A 17,245-nucleotide genomic window follows, 5' to 3' on the forward strand; every position below is an offset into this window, starting at 1 on the left:
CAATTACCTTCAGAAGTCACATAATTTGTTAAATAAAGTCCACCTGTTTGCAATCTAAGTGTCACATGATCTGTCATATGATCTCAGTATATATACACCTGTTCTGAAAGGCCACAGAGTCTGCAACACCACTAAGCAAGGGATACCACCAAGCAAGTGGCACCATGAAGACCAAGGAGCTCTCCAAACAGGTCAGGGACAAAGTTGTGGAGAACTACAGATCAGGGCTGGGTTATAAAAAAATATCAGAAACTTTGAACATCCCACAGAGCACCATTAAATCCATTATTAAAAAATGGAAAGAATATGGCACCACAACAAACCTGCCAAGAGAGGGCTGCCCACCAAAATTCACGGACCAGGCAAGGAGGGCATTAATCAGAGAGGCAACAAAGAGACCAAAGATAACCCTGAAGGAGCTGCACAGCGGAGATTGGAGTATTTATCCATAGGACCACTTTAAGCTGCACACTCCACAGAGCTGGACTTTACGCCACAGAGCTGGACTTTAAGCCATTGCATAAAGAAAAGAAATAAGCAAACGTGTTTGGTGTTCGCCAAAAGGCATGTGGGAGACTCCCGAAACATATGGAAGAAGCTACTCTGGTCAGATGAGAATAAAATGTAGCTTTTTGGCCATCAAGGAAAACGCTATCTCTTGCGCAAACCCAACACCTCTGGAACATCATGGTGGTGGCAGCATCATGCTGTGGGTATGTTTTTCATCTGCAGGGACTAGGAAACTGGTCAGAATTGAAGGAATGATGGATGACATTAAATACAGGGAAATTCTTGAGGGAAACCTGTTTCAGTTTTCCAGAGATTTGAGACTGGGACGGAGGTTCACCTTCCAGCAGGACAATGACCCTAAGCATACTGCTAAAGCAACACTCGAGTGGTTTAAGGGGAAACATTTAAAAGTCTTGGAAGGGCCTAGTCAAAGCCCAGACCTCAATCCAATTGAGAATCTGTTGTATGACTAAAAGATTGCTGTACACCAGTGACACCCATCCAACTTGAAGGAGCTGGAGCAGTTTTGCCTTGGAAGAATGGGCAAAATTCCCGGTGGCTAGATGTGCCAAGCTTATAGAGACATACCCCAAGAGACTTGCAGCTGTAATTGCTGCAAAAGGTGGCTCTACAAAGTATTGACTTTGGGGGGTGAATAGTTATGCACGCTCAAGTTTTCATTTTTTTTGTCTTATTTCTTGTTTGTTTCACAATAAAAAATATTTTGCATTTTCAAAGTGTTAGGTATGTTGTGTAAATCAAATGATACAAACCCCCAAAAATCCATTTTAATTCCAGGTTGTAAGGCAACAAAATAGGAACAATGCCAAGGGGGTGAATACTTTCGCAAGCCACTGTAAGTCAAGGGGTGTGAATACTTTCTGAAGGCACTGTATGTTGTTATTATGTGGCCTCTCTCAGGATGGCACACCAGTTATACTAGAAAGCTTGTATGGAAAGGGAATCAGTGCAATGCAGCCTTGGTAATCATTCTCAGCGACACACACACACAAACACACACACACTGCCAGAACACCTTCACTTATGCAATATGTGACTTCTGTCAGTTCAGCATTGAGTTCTGTGAAACCAAAAGCATTCCATATGTCCCTGACTGACTGAGTGAGTGATTTATTCTTCTAAAAAGAGTAATCTGATAAATAGTAAGCTGCTTGAATCAAGCTCTAAAAACCATGACAACCCTGGGATTCTGCAGTAGCTGAGAGCAGCTTGGCTTGGCTGGCAGTGGGTTTCTCCTCTCTGGTCATCTCATATGAATTGCTCTGAATGGGGAGAGGGGGATGGGTGTCGGAAAAGCAACCACCGGTTTATGAAGTGAGAGCATGCCAACTTGCCACTAATGCACAATAAGACTGCTTTTTAGGGCCACTGGAACACACAGGACATTTCATGCATTAAAACAGCCAACTCTCTTACATAGCCAACATTTTGTAACATTCACCTTACATAAATACACACAGATTTGCACTTGCTTTAGACACCTGTCATGAGACATCTTGTGTTTACTGTGCCACCCTCACTAGAATCCCCTTGATACAAACACAGACATTACCCAGTAGAAGAGGAGCCTCAACTAACAGCTGTATCTGCTTATTTTGTGTTTTTGATGAGGATGTCATTGGGAGATCATGTATTTTGGTAAGGGCTCATCATTCGGCACCTCCACAGCAGCCAGCCTGTCCTCATGTGTCTGGGTAGGGGCTCATTATTCGCCACCTACACAGCAGCCGGCCTGTTGTCTGTGCATGAGAGGGACTCATTATGATTAAATTTAGAAAAGCACCATTTGCATTTTACAGAAGTTAATCCATTATTGATGTGGTGGAGCTGGAGGTGGCAGTAATGGACCAGCCGTTGGCCTAGGTGGCACAGAGCAGCATGGCTATCCTGAGTGGATACACATTCATGCTCTCACTCACACACATACTGTTAGGTTCTGACAAACAGTGAAAAACTAACAGACAACTAGTCAAAGCTCAAAACAAGTTTATTCAAACCAAGTTTATTCACTCAATGGGTAAACCGCTGAAAAGACAAAGCCATGTTTCGACCAGCACAAGTATTTATACTCCTCCTTGCACATTTAGACAGCCAATACATATTTGTTGCTAGTCAGGAAGCTAAGTGAAGTGTGTAATAAAGCTATTTCTTCTCCCTTCATCTGACCTGACCTCGGCCCCCATTCCTCACTAATCCATAGCTATCCAACCTTATCAGTGACCGCAGCCAAGTGATTGCCTTGTCCCTCACTTAGTAACTTTCCAGACCCATACTTCTTATCCAACCTCCATTGACCCCACCATACACATTCCTCATACATGTAATCATTAATTTCTAGTATAGCAAGCTACAATCCAGCAATACACTCACACTAGTGTTGCACGTTATACCGAAACTTCTGTGCTTTTTTTCGATTCTAGAACATGAAAAACGATTTGGTACTAGAATTTTTGTTACTTTCGGTACTTCTGTCAAACGTGTCTCACGCCGTCTACTGATTGAGAGCGTATCAAGTCTGTCTATCAGCGCAGCCATTGTCACTTCCTCATTGCTAGCTCTAGCCTGCCATGAAGAACCACTGAACTCACTGGGAGCCTGGGCTGCATTACCACTTATGCAGTACAGAAGTTAACACACTTGAATAATGCGACACGGCCGAAATGTTGAAACGGCTAATTACTGTTCCTCTAAACAATGTCCAGTACAGGCTAGAACACCACAATGCAAGAAGATACCGGTAGCTTCCAGCTTTGTAGGCTAGATTTCCTTGCTAGCTTACAGATGAAGCCAACATCAATTCACTAGAGTACCTTGTTTGTGATTATATGCAAACTATAACGCAAAAATATAGCTGATTACAAAGCTGATTGTCACCAAAATCTGTATTCATTCACTTAGTCTCCCCCAACCTCATGTCTCTCCCAGTCAAGATTATCTTTGCTCAAGCCTTGAACAGACTCTGTGTGAATGACGTCATGGGTCTTAAAGAGATTGCTTCTTCTATGCAAACGTTGTTGATCAGTACAATAAAATAAGTCCCAACTGGAAGGTAAACAGATTGTTTTTCATCTGTAGCCCCATGAAATCAACAAAACAAGATCAGTAATTCAATGCATCCACACACCTGAATTGTGAATAGACCTACAGTAGGCTACATCTTGAGTTACCCATATTATCAATAGATTTACCATTCAAATAAATGATTACCATTATGTTGTTATGTAGTTAGATTGCAAAAAAAAACAGTGTTGAATTGATTGTATGATTGTTTAATTGATTAATTAATGCATACATTCAAAATCCCAACATTTCAGATGTAATGATATTGAACTCAAAAGATCTGTCTGGATCAAGTGCCATTCTGTGATTTTGACTAATACGCCTTCTTTTTTTGCTGTGGTATCGTTTTGGTATCAAGTATCGTGATGGTATCGAGTATTGTGATACTAAACCTGGTATCAGTATCGAAGTCAAAATTAATAGCTCTATTAATGCTGTAATTTCATATAGGCCTACAGTTTTAACGGCTGAAGTTAATTTTGACTTTATTGGTGTGTGTGCAAAAAAGAGTCTGAGTGACAGGGTAAGTGTTCCCCAGAGCCTCAATGGCCTTCCTGTTACACCCTGCCAGCCAGGCCCTTGGAGGGTTGCCTATTCTTCAGTCATGAACACAATACAAGGACTTTATGTCCTGGTGATTGTATGGCTCCACTGAACACAATTTTGAGGTTTCCTTGACTAGCGATGGGACACCCTTACATTGAAGAAGTGTGTAAAAGGAATACCCACAGCGAACCATTTAAACCACATAACTAACTCTCTATCTCCCTTTTTGTATTCCCTCCCTAGGGGTCGTATACTCCTCAAATAGGAGGGGAATGTTTCAGATGTTACATGTAATTCAGAGAGAAAATCTATTGCTCAAGATGGAGGAGGAGGTTTTAGCCCAAGGCCTAGCCTGGCTATCTATGCTGGCAGTCAGTGTTCTTCACTGAAAGATTTGGAGCACCATATCACTATCACAAATGAGATTGTAAGAGAGAGGTAGATGTCAGAGAACTGAGAGAGAGAGAGATAGAGAGAGAGAGAAAGAGAGATGTAGATGTCAGAGAACCGAGAGAGAGAGATAGAAAGAGAGAGGTAGATGTCAGAGAACCGAGAGAGAGAGATAGAGAGAAAGAGAGAGGTAGATGTCAGAAAACTGAGAGAGAGAGAGAGAAATTATTCAGACCCCTTGACTTTTTCCACATTTTGTTTACGTTACAGCCTTATTCTAAAATGAATTCAATTATTTTTTTCCTCATCAATCTACACACAATACCCCATAATGACAAAGATTTATTAGAAATAAAAAATGGAAATATCACATTTGCATAAGAATTCAGACCCTTTACTCACCTTTGGCAGTGATTACAACCTTGAGTCTTCTTGTGTATGACGCTACAAGCTTGGCACACTTGTATTTGGGGAGTTTCTCCCATTCTTCTCTGCAGATCCTCTCAAGCTCTCAGTTTGGATGGGGAGCGTCGCTGCACGGCTATTTTCAGGTCTCTCCAGAGATGTTGGATATGGTTCAAGTCCGGGCTCTGGCTGGGCCAATCAAGGACATTCAGAGACTTGTCCCGAAGCCACTCCTCTTGTCTTGGCTGTGTGCTTAGGTTTTCCCCAGTCTGAGGTCCTGAATGCTCTGGAGCAGGTTTTCATCAAGGATCTCTCTGTACTTTGCACCGTTCATCTTTACCTTGGTCCTGACTAGTCTCCCACTCCCTGCCACTGAAAAACATCCCCACAGCATGATGCTGCCACCACCATGCTTCACCATAGAGATGGTTCCAAGTTTCCCCCAGACGTGACACTTGGCATTCAGGCCAAAGAGTTTAATCTTGGTTTCATCAGACCGGAGAGTCTTGTTTCTCATGGTCTGAGAGTCCTTTAGATGCCTTTTGGCAAATTCCAAGCGGGCTGTCACGTGCCTTTCACTGAGGAGTGGCTTCTGCCTGGCCACTCTACCATAAAGGCCTGATTGGTGGAGTATTGCAGAGATGGTTGTCCTTCAGGAAGGTTCTCCCATCTCCACAGAGGAACTCTGGAGCTCTGTCAGAGTGACTATTGAGTTTTTGGTCACCTCCCTGGCCAAGGCCCTTCTCAATTGCTCAATTTGGCCGGGTGGCCAGCTCTAGGAAGAGTCTTGGTGGTTCCAAACTTCTTCCATTTAAGAATGAGGTAGGCCATCGTGTTCTTGGGGACCTTCAATGCTGCAGAATATTTTTGGTACCCTTCCCCAGATTTGTGCCTTGACACAATCCTGTCTCAGAGCTCTGACATGCACTGTCAACCGTGGGACCTTATATAGACAAGTGTGTGCCTTTCCAAATAATTTCCTATCAATTAAATTTACTCCAGGTGGACTCCAATCAAGTTGTAGAAACAGGATGCACCTGAGCTCAAGTCTCATAGAAAAGGGTCTGAATACTTATGTAAATAAGGTATCTGTTTTTTATTTTGAATACATTTGCAAAAAATCTAAAAAGCTGTTTTCACTTTGTCATTATGGGGTATTGTGTGTAGATTGTTGACGATTTTTTCCCCCCATTTTAGAATAAGGCTGTAACGTAACAAATGTGGAAAAAGTCTGAATACTTTCCGAATGCACTGTATATACCAGTCAAATGTGAATTAGATTAAATTTGGATTAGATATTTCTATAGAATGTTCCAGATATGATTTTACTGAATTTACCTGAATCGAGGGATCAGAGATAGAGGGAATGGAAGGTAATCACAATGATTCTATATGATTTCCTATTCAAAGCTGAGTCATCCTTCAATCAGGCTACTCTTCAAAGACACTCAAGAGAAGATATTTATAATAGTATCTCCATCTCTTCTTCCTCGCTACATCACTTCATGTTCTCTCCCCATATTTCAATAGCATCCCCTGCCTACCAGGCACTATCCCCTCTTGTTTTCCAACTCAGGACTATCACAATGGCACAGGACAATATGAGACAGTTTTCATTTCACTTCACTGAGTTCATAGCCATTGCATTAGCTTCTTCACATGCAGTCGCCGCATTAGCATCCATTTTCTCCCTCACGTAGCCCAGGACCATTGTAATAGAGGTTTACGAACGGGAGTCAAAAACATGAATAATTGATGAAGAAAATGATCTACTCCATAATGCAGTGTTTTTCTTGCGGTTCTAGTTATTTTTGTAAATGTTAGCTGAGGAGAAAGAAAGGTCCTTTAGCGCTGGAGCCTCCAGAAGGCGTATGCAGTAAGAAGGAGGCAGTTTGGAGATGTAACTCACCTGGGAATGCTGTTATTAATTATTCAGGGAAAACCTACGGCTCCCCCATTTGTCTTCTAATCCAAAGCAGCTGCCAATGTCTGGCAGCCCTGAAGCAGAGAGGATCGATTATATAGAACAATGCCATGGAACTGAAACGGACTCTCCCTGAGACTAATGAGCTGAGAGGGGAGATTTGTGATCAGTTTATGTCTTCAGGTATACTGTACTTACCTTTGGACAAAGGAGCAGCTTTTCAAGACTCATTAAGGAGGTTGTCGAGAAATGTTCCACATGTCATTGAGCGTTATTGACTTGTCTGTTCTGTACACGAAGAGCCTTCATTTTAACCCCAAACAACCACTGCTCCCCGGGCGTCGATTAAGGCAGCCCCCCTCACCTTTCTGATTCAGCAGGGTTGGGTTAAATGCAGAAGACTCATTTAAGTTGAATGCATTGTTGTGCAACTCTTTTCAGACTCTTCGCCTGTGTATGATAATTAGGAGGTACAGTAAACATAGGCAGAGCCCCTTTGTACCGGAGTGCGAAGTCTAGGACAAACAGTGGTTACCCGAACCAATGGTTACCCGAACTATTTGCATTGTGTGCCCCCCCAACCCCTCTTTTACGCTGCTGCTACTCTCTGTTTATCTTATATGCATAGTCACTTTAACTATACATTCATGTACATACTACCTCAATTGGCCCGACCAACCAGTGCTCCCGCACATTGGCTAACTGGGATATCTGCATTGTGTCCCACCTCCCGCCAACCCCTCCTTTTACGCTACTGCTACTCTGTTCATCATATATGCATAGTCACTTCAACCATACCTACATGTACATACTACCTCAATAAGCCTGACTAACCGGTGCCTGTATATAGCCTTGCTACTCTTATTTTCAAATGTATTTTTACTGTTGTTTTATTTCTTTACTTACCTACACACACACACACACACACACACACACACACACACACACACACACACACACACACACACACACACACACACACACACACACACACAAACAGAAAAATGCACACACACACACACACATACCTTTTTTTCGCACTATTGGTTAGAGCCTGTAAGTAAGCATTTCACTGTAAGGTCTACACTTGTTGAATTCGGCGCACGTGACAAATATACTTTGATTTGATTTGGTAAACACAGTGTAGTGAGATGACTGATAACTGCAACTGCCTTTGTCTGCAATGATTCTATTCTGCAGGTGATGAAAACTCCCTGCATACTCCAGTGAGAGAGCCTAGCGCAGAGAGAGACAGAGGGGAGAGAGATGAGGAATGGATGAGAGGTGTAGGGTGATGAATGAGAGGGAGGAGTAGAGGTTATAACATGGATACAGTTTATGGGGGATGAGAGAAAAAAGGGCTGCAGAGTGTTCGGAATAGATGGAAGATATTTCCCATGTGTAGGCAGACCCACACACTCATCTTATTACTCACAACTCCCACATGGCTGGGACTTTGTTCTTAGAAAACAACAGTCAGTGGAAAAACTGCAATGTATATCAGGGTTAAGGCCTTTCTTACCTCATTGGTCTTGAGGGTGCTTGTATGAGTGTGCAGACGTGTGCATATACAGTGGGGAGAACAAGTATTTGATACACTGCCGATTTTGCAGGTTTTCCAACTTACAAAGCATGTAGAGGTCTGTAATTTTTATCATAGGTACACTTCAACTGTGAGAGACGGAATCTAAAACAAAAATCCAGAAAATCACATTGTATGATTTTTAAGTAATTAATTTGCATTTTATTGCATGACATAAGTATTTGATACATCAGAAAAGCAGAACTTAATATTTGGTACAGAAACCTTTGTTTGCAATTACAAAGATCATACGTTTCCTGTAGTTATTGACCAGGTTTGCACACACTGCAGCAGGGATTTTGGCCCACTCCTCCATACAGACCTTCTCCAGATCCTTCAGGTTTCGGGGCTGTCGCTGGGCAATACGGACTTTCAGCTCCCTCCAAAGATTTTCTATTGGGTTCAGGTCTGGAGACTGGCTAGGCCACTCCAGGACCTTGAGATGCTTCTTACGGAGCCACTCCTTAGTTGCCCTGGCTGTGTGTTTCGGGTCGTTGTCATGCTGGAAGATCCAGCCACGACCCATCTTCAATGCTCTTACTGAGGGAAGGAGGTTTTTGGCCAAGATCTCGCGATACATGGCCCCATCCATCCTCCCCTCAATATGGTGCAGTCGTCCTGTCCCCTTTGCAGAAAAGCATCCCCAAAGAATGATGTTTCCACCTCCATGCTTCACGGTTGGGAGGGTGTTCTTGGGGTTGTACTCAACCTTCTTCTTCCTCCAAACACGGCGAGTGGAGTTTAGACCAAAAAGCTCTATTTTTGTCTCATCAGACCACATGACCTTCTCCCATTCCTCCTCTGGATCATCCAGATGGTCATTGGCAAACTTCAGACGGGCCTGGAAATGCGCTGGCTTGAGCAGGGGGACCTTGCATGCGCTGCAGGATTTCAATCCATGACGGTGTAGTGTGTTACTAATGGTTTTCTTTGAGACTGTGGTCCCAGCTCTCTTCAGGTCATTGACCAGGTCCTGCCGTGTAGTTATGGGCTGATCCCTCACCTTTCTCATGATCATTGATGCCCCACGAGGTGAGATCTTGCATGGAGCCCCAGACCGAGGGTGGTTGACCGTCATCTTCAACTTCTTCCATTTTCTAATAATTGCGCCAACAGTTGTTGCCTTCTCACCAAGCTGCTTGCCTATTGTCCTGTAGCCCATCCCAGCCTTGTGCAGGTCTACAATTTTATCCCTGATGTCCTTACACAGCTCTCTGGTCTTGGCCATTGTGGAGAGATTGGAGTCTGTTTGATTGAGTGTGTGTACAGGTGTCTTTTATACAGGTAACAAGTTCAAACAGGTGCAGTTAATACAGGTAATGAGTGGAGAACAGGAGGGCTTCTTAAAGAAAAACTAACAGGTCTGTGAGAGCCGGAATTCTTACTGGTTGGTAGGTGATCAAATACTTATGTCATGCAATAAAATGCAAATTAATTACTTAAAAATCATACAATGTGATTTTTTTGATTTTTGTTTTAGATTCCGTCTCTCACAGTTGAAGTGTACCTATGATAAAAATTACAGACCTCTACATGCTTTGTAAGTAGGAAAACCTTCAAAATCGGCAGTGTATCAAATACTTGTTCTCCCCACTGTATATATGTATGTGTACGCACGTGTGTGTGTGTGTGTTTGTGAGCGTTCACCTGTATTACAGGTGTAAACATCTAGAATAGGTGTTAGAACAACCCCACAGTAAGCTGATTATTGCTGAACAATCCGTCTAATTAACACAATGGAGCTTTACGCTTTAGGGTCACAGGCATCTCTTAGTGCAGATCACTGCGCTGATACACTGCCAATAACCCCAGTTAGCCTAGTAAACCCAGTCAGTCACGCCGTGTGTGTGTGTGTGTGTGTGTGTGTGTGTGTGTGTGTGTGTGTGTGTGTGTGTGTGTGTGTGTGTGTGTGTGTGTGTGTGTGTGTGTGTGTGTGTGTGTGTGTGTGTGTGTGTGTGTGTGTGTGTGTGTGTGTGTGTGTGTGTGTGTGTGTGTGTGTGTGTGTGTGTGTGCGTGTGTGTGTGTTGGGACTGTAGCCTGTCTGTGTTGCTTTGGCTGATTCTGTCGTGTCAGAGGCCCAGCTGTGGAGCAGTCAGGTGCCTCCCGCTCCAGGGTAGCCCAACTGCACGCATCCAACCTCCAACACACGGGAACACACATTTATGAACAAGCGTATATGCATGCACACACGCACATGATCACACCACACTACCTTTGCCACACATGCAGCCGATGCCAATTTCACTCAGGTCTCTTTTTATCATAATATAATAAATATAGCTCATGGAAATACACTAGATCTATGAGTAAATCATTGCATTCATCCTTGTCTGGTGCATTAGGGGTAGATGAAGTGCTTGGTGTCTGCTGAACACAGGAGAACAAGCACAAAAATAAACAAACAAACAATGGCGGGCGGCACATGGAGTCTGGATTAGCTGGCAGCCTTTCAAATTGACCACAGATGCGCCGTTACTCTGCTCCGAAGCCTCTAGGGTCCCTGCAAATGCATGTGTTATTGTCACTGATACCTACCTAACAAGTGGTGCATTATTAAGCTGTAATCATGTGGTTTGTAACATTGAGAGGCACACAGGCACATCACACCCACACTTTACACACACACTGTAGAATGTCCTGTGGATAATGCTATCCGTAGTCATAGCCAAACCCTTATTTAAAATTGTTTTCATTTGCTTTGGTGCTATTTTCACCAGTATGTGGTGAATTTTCTAAACTTTTAGTACAAAACTCTAAACTGGTTACACTTGCAACACAGCAAGTCTCATATTCAAAACATTTTATTGTGAATTAATTTAGTTTGAAGTCATCTTTGACCACAAAACCATTGATTTAATCACCAAAACACAATATAATGATATCTTCTCAATGTAGTTATTTTAATAACCAGTTAATCCAATAGCAAAAAATGCAAGATGCATGTTTCAAAATTGCCCTTTCAATGTAATATGCTACAGTCCAGTAAATTACAGTACATTACACTGTTTTCACATTAGGTAATACACTTTCACTACCCATTAAAATGAACTGAACATCACATTTCCATAATTTATGTCCCAAGGTGTGATCATTGAAGACATATTTTACAGTCATTGATGCAAAAAATAAATGTATTGTTCAGATATAATTACAACATAGGTGTACTGTAATCAAATGAAATAAATGAAAGAAACAAAGTTTATCAGGCATTACCTTGCATCAAGCCTGTCTTGAACATTTGGCCATAGGTTCTCATCGACATCATTGTTCATGCACCTGGGGAAAAACCTTTTGGCATGGCGAATCTAAGCCTGACAGGTCTGGATTGATGTTATTGCATGCCTCATCCATGGCTGAAGGAGGGTGGTACGCTCATGGGACAATCTCTATTATCGTAATCATGTATTGTATTTTACCTCATTTCATTGTACTTACAGTTGAAGTCGGAAGTTTACATACACTTAGGTTGGAATCATTAAAACTCGTTTTTCAACCACTCCATACATTTCTTGTTAACAAACTATAGTTTTGGCAAGTTGGTTAGGACATCTACTTGGTGCATGACATAAGTAATTTTTCCAACAATTGTTTACAGACAGATTATTTCACTTATAACTCACTGTATCACAATTCCAGTGGGTCAGAAGTTATATACGCTAAGTTGACTGTGCCTTTAAACAGCTTGGAAAATTCCAGAAAATTATGTCATGGCTTTAGAAGCTTCTGATAGGCTAATTGACATAATTTGAGTCAATTGGAGGTGTACCTGTGGATGTATTTCAAGGCATACCTTCAAACTCAGTGCCTCTTTGCTTGACATCATGGGGAAATCAAAAGAAATCAGCCAAGACCTCAGGAAAAGAAATGTAGACCTCTACAAGTCTGGTTCATCCTTGGGAGAAATTTCCAAATGCCTGAAGGTACCACGTTCATCTGTACAAACAATAGTACGCAAGTATAAACACCATGGGACCGCGCAGCCGTCATACCGCTCAGGAAGGAGACGCGTTCTGTCTCCTAGAGATGAACGTACTTTGGTGCAAAAGTGCAAATCAATCCCAGAACAACAGCAAAGGACCTTGTGAAGATGCTGGAGGAAACAGGTACAAAAGTATCTATATCCACAGTAAAACGAGTCCTATATCGACATAACCTGAAAGGCCGCTCAGCAATGAAGAAGCCACTGCTCCAAAACCACCATAAAAAAGCCAGACTACGGTTTGCAACTGCACATGGGGACAAAGATCGTACTTTTTGGAGAAATGTCCTCTGGTCTGATGAAACAAAAATAGAACTGTTTGGCCATAATGATCATCGTTATGTTTGGAGGAAAAAGAGGGAGGCTTGCAAGCTGAAGAACAACATCCCAACCGTGAAGCACGGGGGTGGCAGCATCATGTTGTGGGGGTGCTTTGCTGCAGGAGGGACTGGTGCACTTCACAAAATAGATGGTTTCATGAGGAAAGAAAATTATGTGGATATATTGAAGCAACATCTCAAGACATCAATCAGGAAGTTAAAGCTTGGTCACAAATGGGTCTTCCAAATGGACAATGACCCCAAGCATACTTCCAAATTTGTGGCAAAATGGCTTAAGGACAACGAAGTCAAGGTGTTGGAGTGGCCATCAAAAAGCCCTGACCTCAATCCTATAGAAAATTTGTGTGCAGAACTGAAAAAGCGTGTGCGAGCAAGGAGGCCAACAAACCTGACTCAGTTACACCAGCTCTGTCAGGAGAAATGGGCCAAAATTCACCCAACTTATTGTGGGAAGCTTGTGGAAGGCTACCCGAAACGTTTGACCCAAGTTAAACAATTTAAAGGCAATGCTACCCAATACTAATTGAGTGTATGTAAACTTCTGACCCACTGGGAATGTGATGAAAGAAATAAAAGCTTACATAAATCATTCTCTCTATTATTCTGACATGTCACTTTCTTAAAATAAAGTGGTGATCCTAACTGACCTAAGACAGGGAATTTTTACTAGGATTAAATGTTAGGAATTGTGAAAAACTGAGTTTAAATGTATTTGGCTTAGGTGTATGTAAACTTCTGACTTCAACTGTATGGATTGTAGACTCAAATTGTGTAGTTGAATGAACATATCAAACAAATTGAGCAAACACATAATTTGAAATTGTCAAAAAATGTGCCTACGTTTTCTCATTTTGGAGTTTAGTTTGGGCCAACTGAAAACGTTCAGGTAACACTTTGACTGAAAAGTTCCGTAAACTAAATAAAGGCTGTGGAACCATTTACTCAATAGTAATTAGATGAAACAACTAGATTAGTGGGTGTTTTTACAGTGTATGAGCATGTATTGCAATGTGAAACATGTTTAATTTCTAGATGAAACACAGACTGACTATGATTTTGCCTTTTTGATGATCTGTTTTGAGTTTTGTACTAAGTTGTGAAAATGTACCAGTACAGAAAAAAATGGTATACAGAGGCCTACCTCCTTCCCCCACAGGAGCTGTTTACCCTTGACATCACATTGTCCTTCTATTAATTTGCACATACAGCGTACACACACACACACACACACACACACACACACACACACACACACACACACACACACACACACACACACACACACACACGATTATACACTACTGTTCAAAAGTTTGGGGTCACTTAGAAATGTCCTTGTTTTTGAAAGAAAATCAAACATTTTTGTCCATTAAAATTACATCAAATTGATCGGAAATACAGTGTAGACATTGTTAATGTTGTGAATGACTATTGTAGCTGTAAATGGCTGATTTTTTATGGAATATCTACAAAGGCGTACAGAGGCCATTTATCAGCAACCATCACTCCTGTTTTCCAATTGTCACGCCTGCTCCCGCTCCCCCTCCCTGGCGCTCGAAGGCGCCAGGCTCCCCAGCATTACGCACTCCTGCCACCATCGTTAAGCATACCTACATTCCCTCGCATACCTACAGACCCCAAACTTTTGAACGGTAGTGTATATACACACACCTATACACAAACGATCAAGCCTGCGCTCATCTCTGTCGTGTTCAGCCATGTCTGAATCCCTCTAACCACTCTTACGATAATGGTATTATTGTGACCTTTTCCACACAAGGTTAGGCTCATTTCATTTGAAGTCAGACAATTCAGAAAATGTATTTGACATTAAAAAAAAATATTATAATAATTTAAGTTATTTTTACACAGTGGGATTTTTTTTCAATTCATACATGGTGAGTTAAGATGGATTTGACCCTAACCCTGTGTCCATGATTATCCTTACCTATCTTTTAAGCGGATTTCACAAATGATCAGGTGCCACAATCAGAGAGTTTCTCTGCAGGTTTATTTCCCTTTTTTCTGATTGGCTGGTGAACATAATAACGTAGGCTACAGCTTAAGAGTTTTCCTTTTTTCTCCCCAAGTCTCGTATCTTCCATTATATACTAGCCAGTGGTGTTGCGTTGCCAACCTCAGTACACAACGAAGCTGGAATGGAGCTTCACTGGCCAGGAACAGTATATGATTGGCCTCCCTGGTACTATTCAGACCTATATCAAAGAGAAAGAGAATAGCCCTTAAGTGTGCTCTACTGCCAGTGCTCCTCCATACTGCAAATTATTCCCTGGAGGTGCTCTATCACCCCTGTGTTGCATGAGCTCTCATTACAGCCCTTATAGATGTTTCCTTTTTAATGAAGATAAGCGTAATCCATTAGGTGCTTAAAGACACCACCATTTCTCACAGAGAAACAGAACAGACTCTCTCTCTTCTCTCTCTCTCTCTCGTGTTTCTAATGTTTGGTCCTTCCTCTCAGTGTAACTATTCATTTCTAATGGTGCCGGGAAGGTCACGACAGGCAAGGAATTAGAGCAGAGATTCTATAGATAGCATGACGATCTAGGTATTGATCTGCACATTATAGAGTCTGCTGATCAGCACTTTATACAGGCAGCCAGACAGTGCAGAGGGGTTGATGTTTGTATAGTTTTGCTTGAGAGAGACGGAAGCTTATTCCAAGCCATGACTACAGCCCCACCCTGTGCCTTGGTATTGATAGAAGTGGGCAGGGCCGTCCGATAGTGTGCGTGTGGCTGTGTGTTTGTTTACAGAGGTAGGGGCTGCAGAAAATAGCTGTACGGTACTATATCCAAGCTGTAACAGACAGTACAGTAGTTTGCCCTGCAGTGTTTTCCAATTCTACGGACCACTAGGATTAATTGTGTTGATCAAAGTGGTCCGGATGACAGCATGGCTCCCTGTCAGTGTTGGGGAGTAGTGAACAACTAGTAATTAAACTACATTTTACAGTAGCTTGGTGGTAGTTCAACACAATTCAAATCTAGGTAGTGTTTCCAGTAGTTAATTACTTTTTCTTTGCCATGTAGCAGTGTAGGTAACGACTTGTACTACAGACACCTTTTTTTGCAAAAATAAAATAAAATAATTTCACTTTCGGGATCTGATCTGCCTAATTCTCACTTGAAACATAGCTTTTGTGTTTTATACGCTAAATTACACATTTCGCTAACATATGACCCCAAAGTGAACAGTTCTTGCACTTTGTAGTCTATGACATTTACATATGCTAATTTATCACAAAGTAGTTTGGATGTAGTGAACTACATTTTTCTTAAGGGTTGCTTTAGTGTAGCTTAACTTCTAACAGTGAAGTAATTGGTAGCTTGGTAAACTATATTTTCAGAGTAGCTTCCCAACACTGCTCCCTATAGGCATGTGTGTTTTCAATGGTATGGCACTGGAGGAGGCAAGCCCTCTTGCCACGCCCTTCCAGTGTCTTTCCGGCACCTTCCCTGTTGGGAGACTAATGGAGCCCAGTTGAGGGTAATAAGTCAATCAAGTGTGTGATTGGCTGGACAATCAGCCCCAACAGTTGATTAGGCTGCTGCTGCTCCAATTTGGGGGAGGAGAGGACTGGCGACAGCAGCAGATGTGTTGAGACTGAAATACTCAGGTTAAGATAATGTTTGGTATTTTAAGTTTCTTATTTGTAGGCATTTCTGTTGGGCAATTATGAAATAAAACCTAAGTTTTAACTAGGGTTGGGTGATGTCTGGAATGGCCCATCATCCCGTTGACCTATCCAAACATTGTTGATATATGATTGTATCATCTGTTTATTTATTTGTTTTACCTGTGGGAGTGTGTTGTGTTGCCTAGCAATGCAGTAAAGGATCTGTAAAGCAGCATGTGTCATGCACAAACCACTGATTTTTAAAGTCTAATCATTAGACTACAATGTGGAAATCATCTTACCAATATTGTATTTTCTTGTGTGCGTATAAATATAAACCATCATATGGTGATATGTAGTAACTTTGAATGGGGATTTGGAACCAAATGTTGTAGGCTTACACTACAGTGTCACGTCTGCTCCCACTCCCCCTCTCTAGTGCTCGAGGGCGCCAGGCTGCTCTTCATTACGCACACCTGTCACCATCGTTACCCGCATCAGCGCTTGATTTGACTCACCTAGACTCCATCACTTTGATTGCCTCCCCTATATCTGTATTCCTCAGTTTCATCCCGGTGTCAGCATTAATGTTGTTATATTTCCCTTGTCCAGGTTTTGTTTCATGTCTGTTATTTATAAAATATTCACTCTGTGTATTTGCTTCTCGTCTCCCAGTGTCTGTCCTCACAGAATGCTGACACCATATTGGAAGCATCGGTGAGTTTTTTATTTATATTTTTTGTTGTTGGTTGGTGACGTCTGGGTGCCGCTGCCGAAAGAACCGGGGATGCCTTAGCTGGCTCGAGAGGTTTTCTTGCCTCGGGAGTCTGCCGAGCCAACCATGTCA

General features: G+C 42.1%; 1 protein-coding gene across 17 annotated transcripts in view; it reads left to right on the forward strand.

Annotated features, from left to right (window-relative positions):
- Nucleotides 1–17,245, forward strand: part of LOC139575965 (tight junction protein ZO-1-like) — a 149,675-nt gene that overhangs the window by 12,105 nt on the left and 120,325 nt on the right. For 10 of the 17 annotated variants that reach the window (XM_071401467.1, XM_071401464.1, XM_071401470.1 and 7 more), the window contains exon 3: nucleotides 17,074–17,115. The exons of the other annotated variants lie outside the window; for them this stretch is intronic. In XM_071401467.1, coding sequence (XP_071257568.1) covers nucleotides 17,074–17,115 — 42 coding nt within the window. The remainder of the gene's footprint in view (nucleotides 1–17,073; nucleotides 17,116–17,245) is intronic. 17 annotated transcript variants of the gene reach the window in all.

The sequence above is a fragment of the Salvelinus alpinus genome, chromosome 5 (assembly GCF_045679555.1).
Source record: "Salvelinus alpinus chromosome 5, SLU_Salpinus.1, whole genome shotgun sequence".
Lineage (NCBI taxonomy): Eukaryota > Metazoa > Chordata > Actinopteri > Salmoniformes > Salmonidae > Salvelinus > Salvelinus alpinus.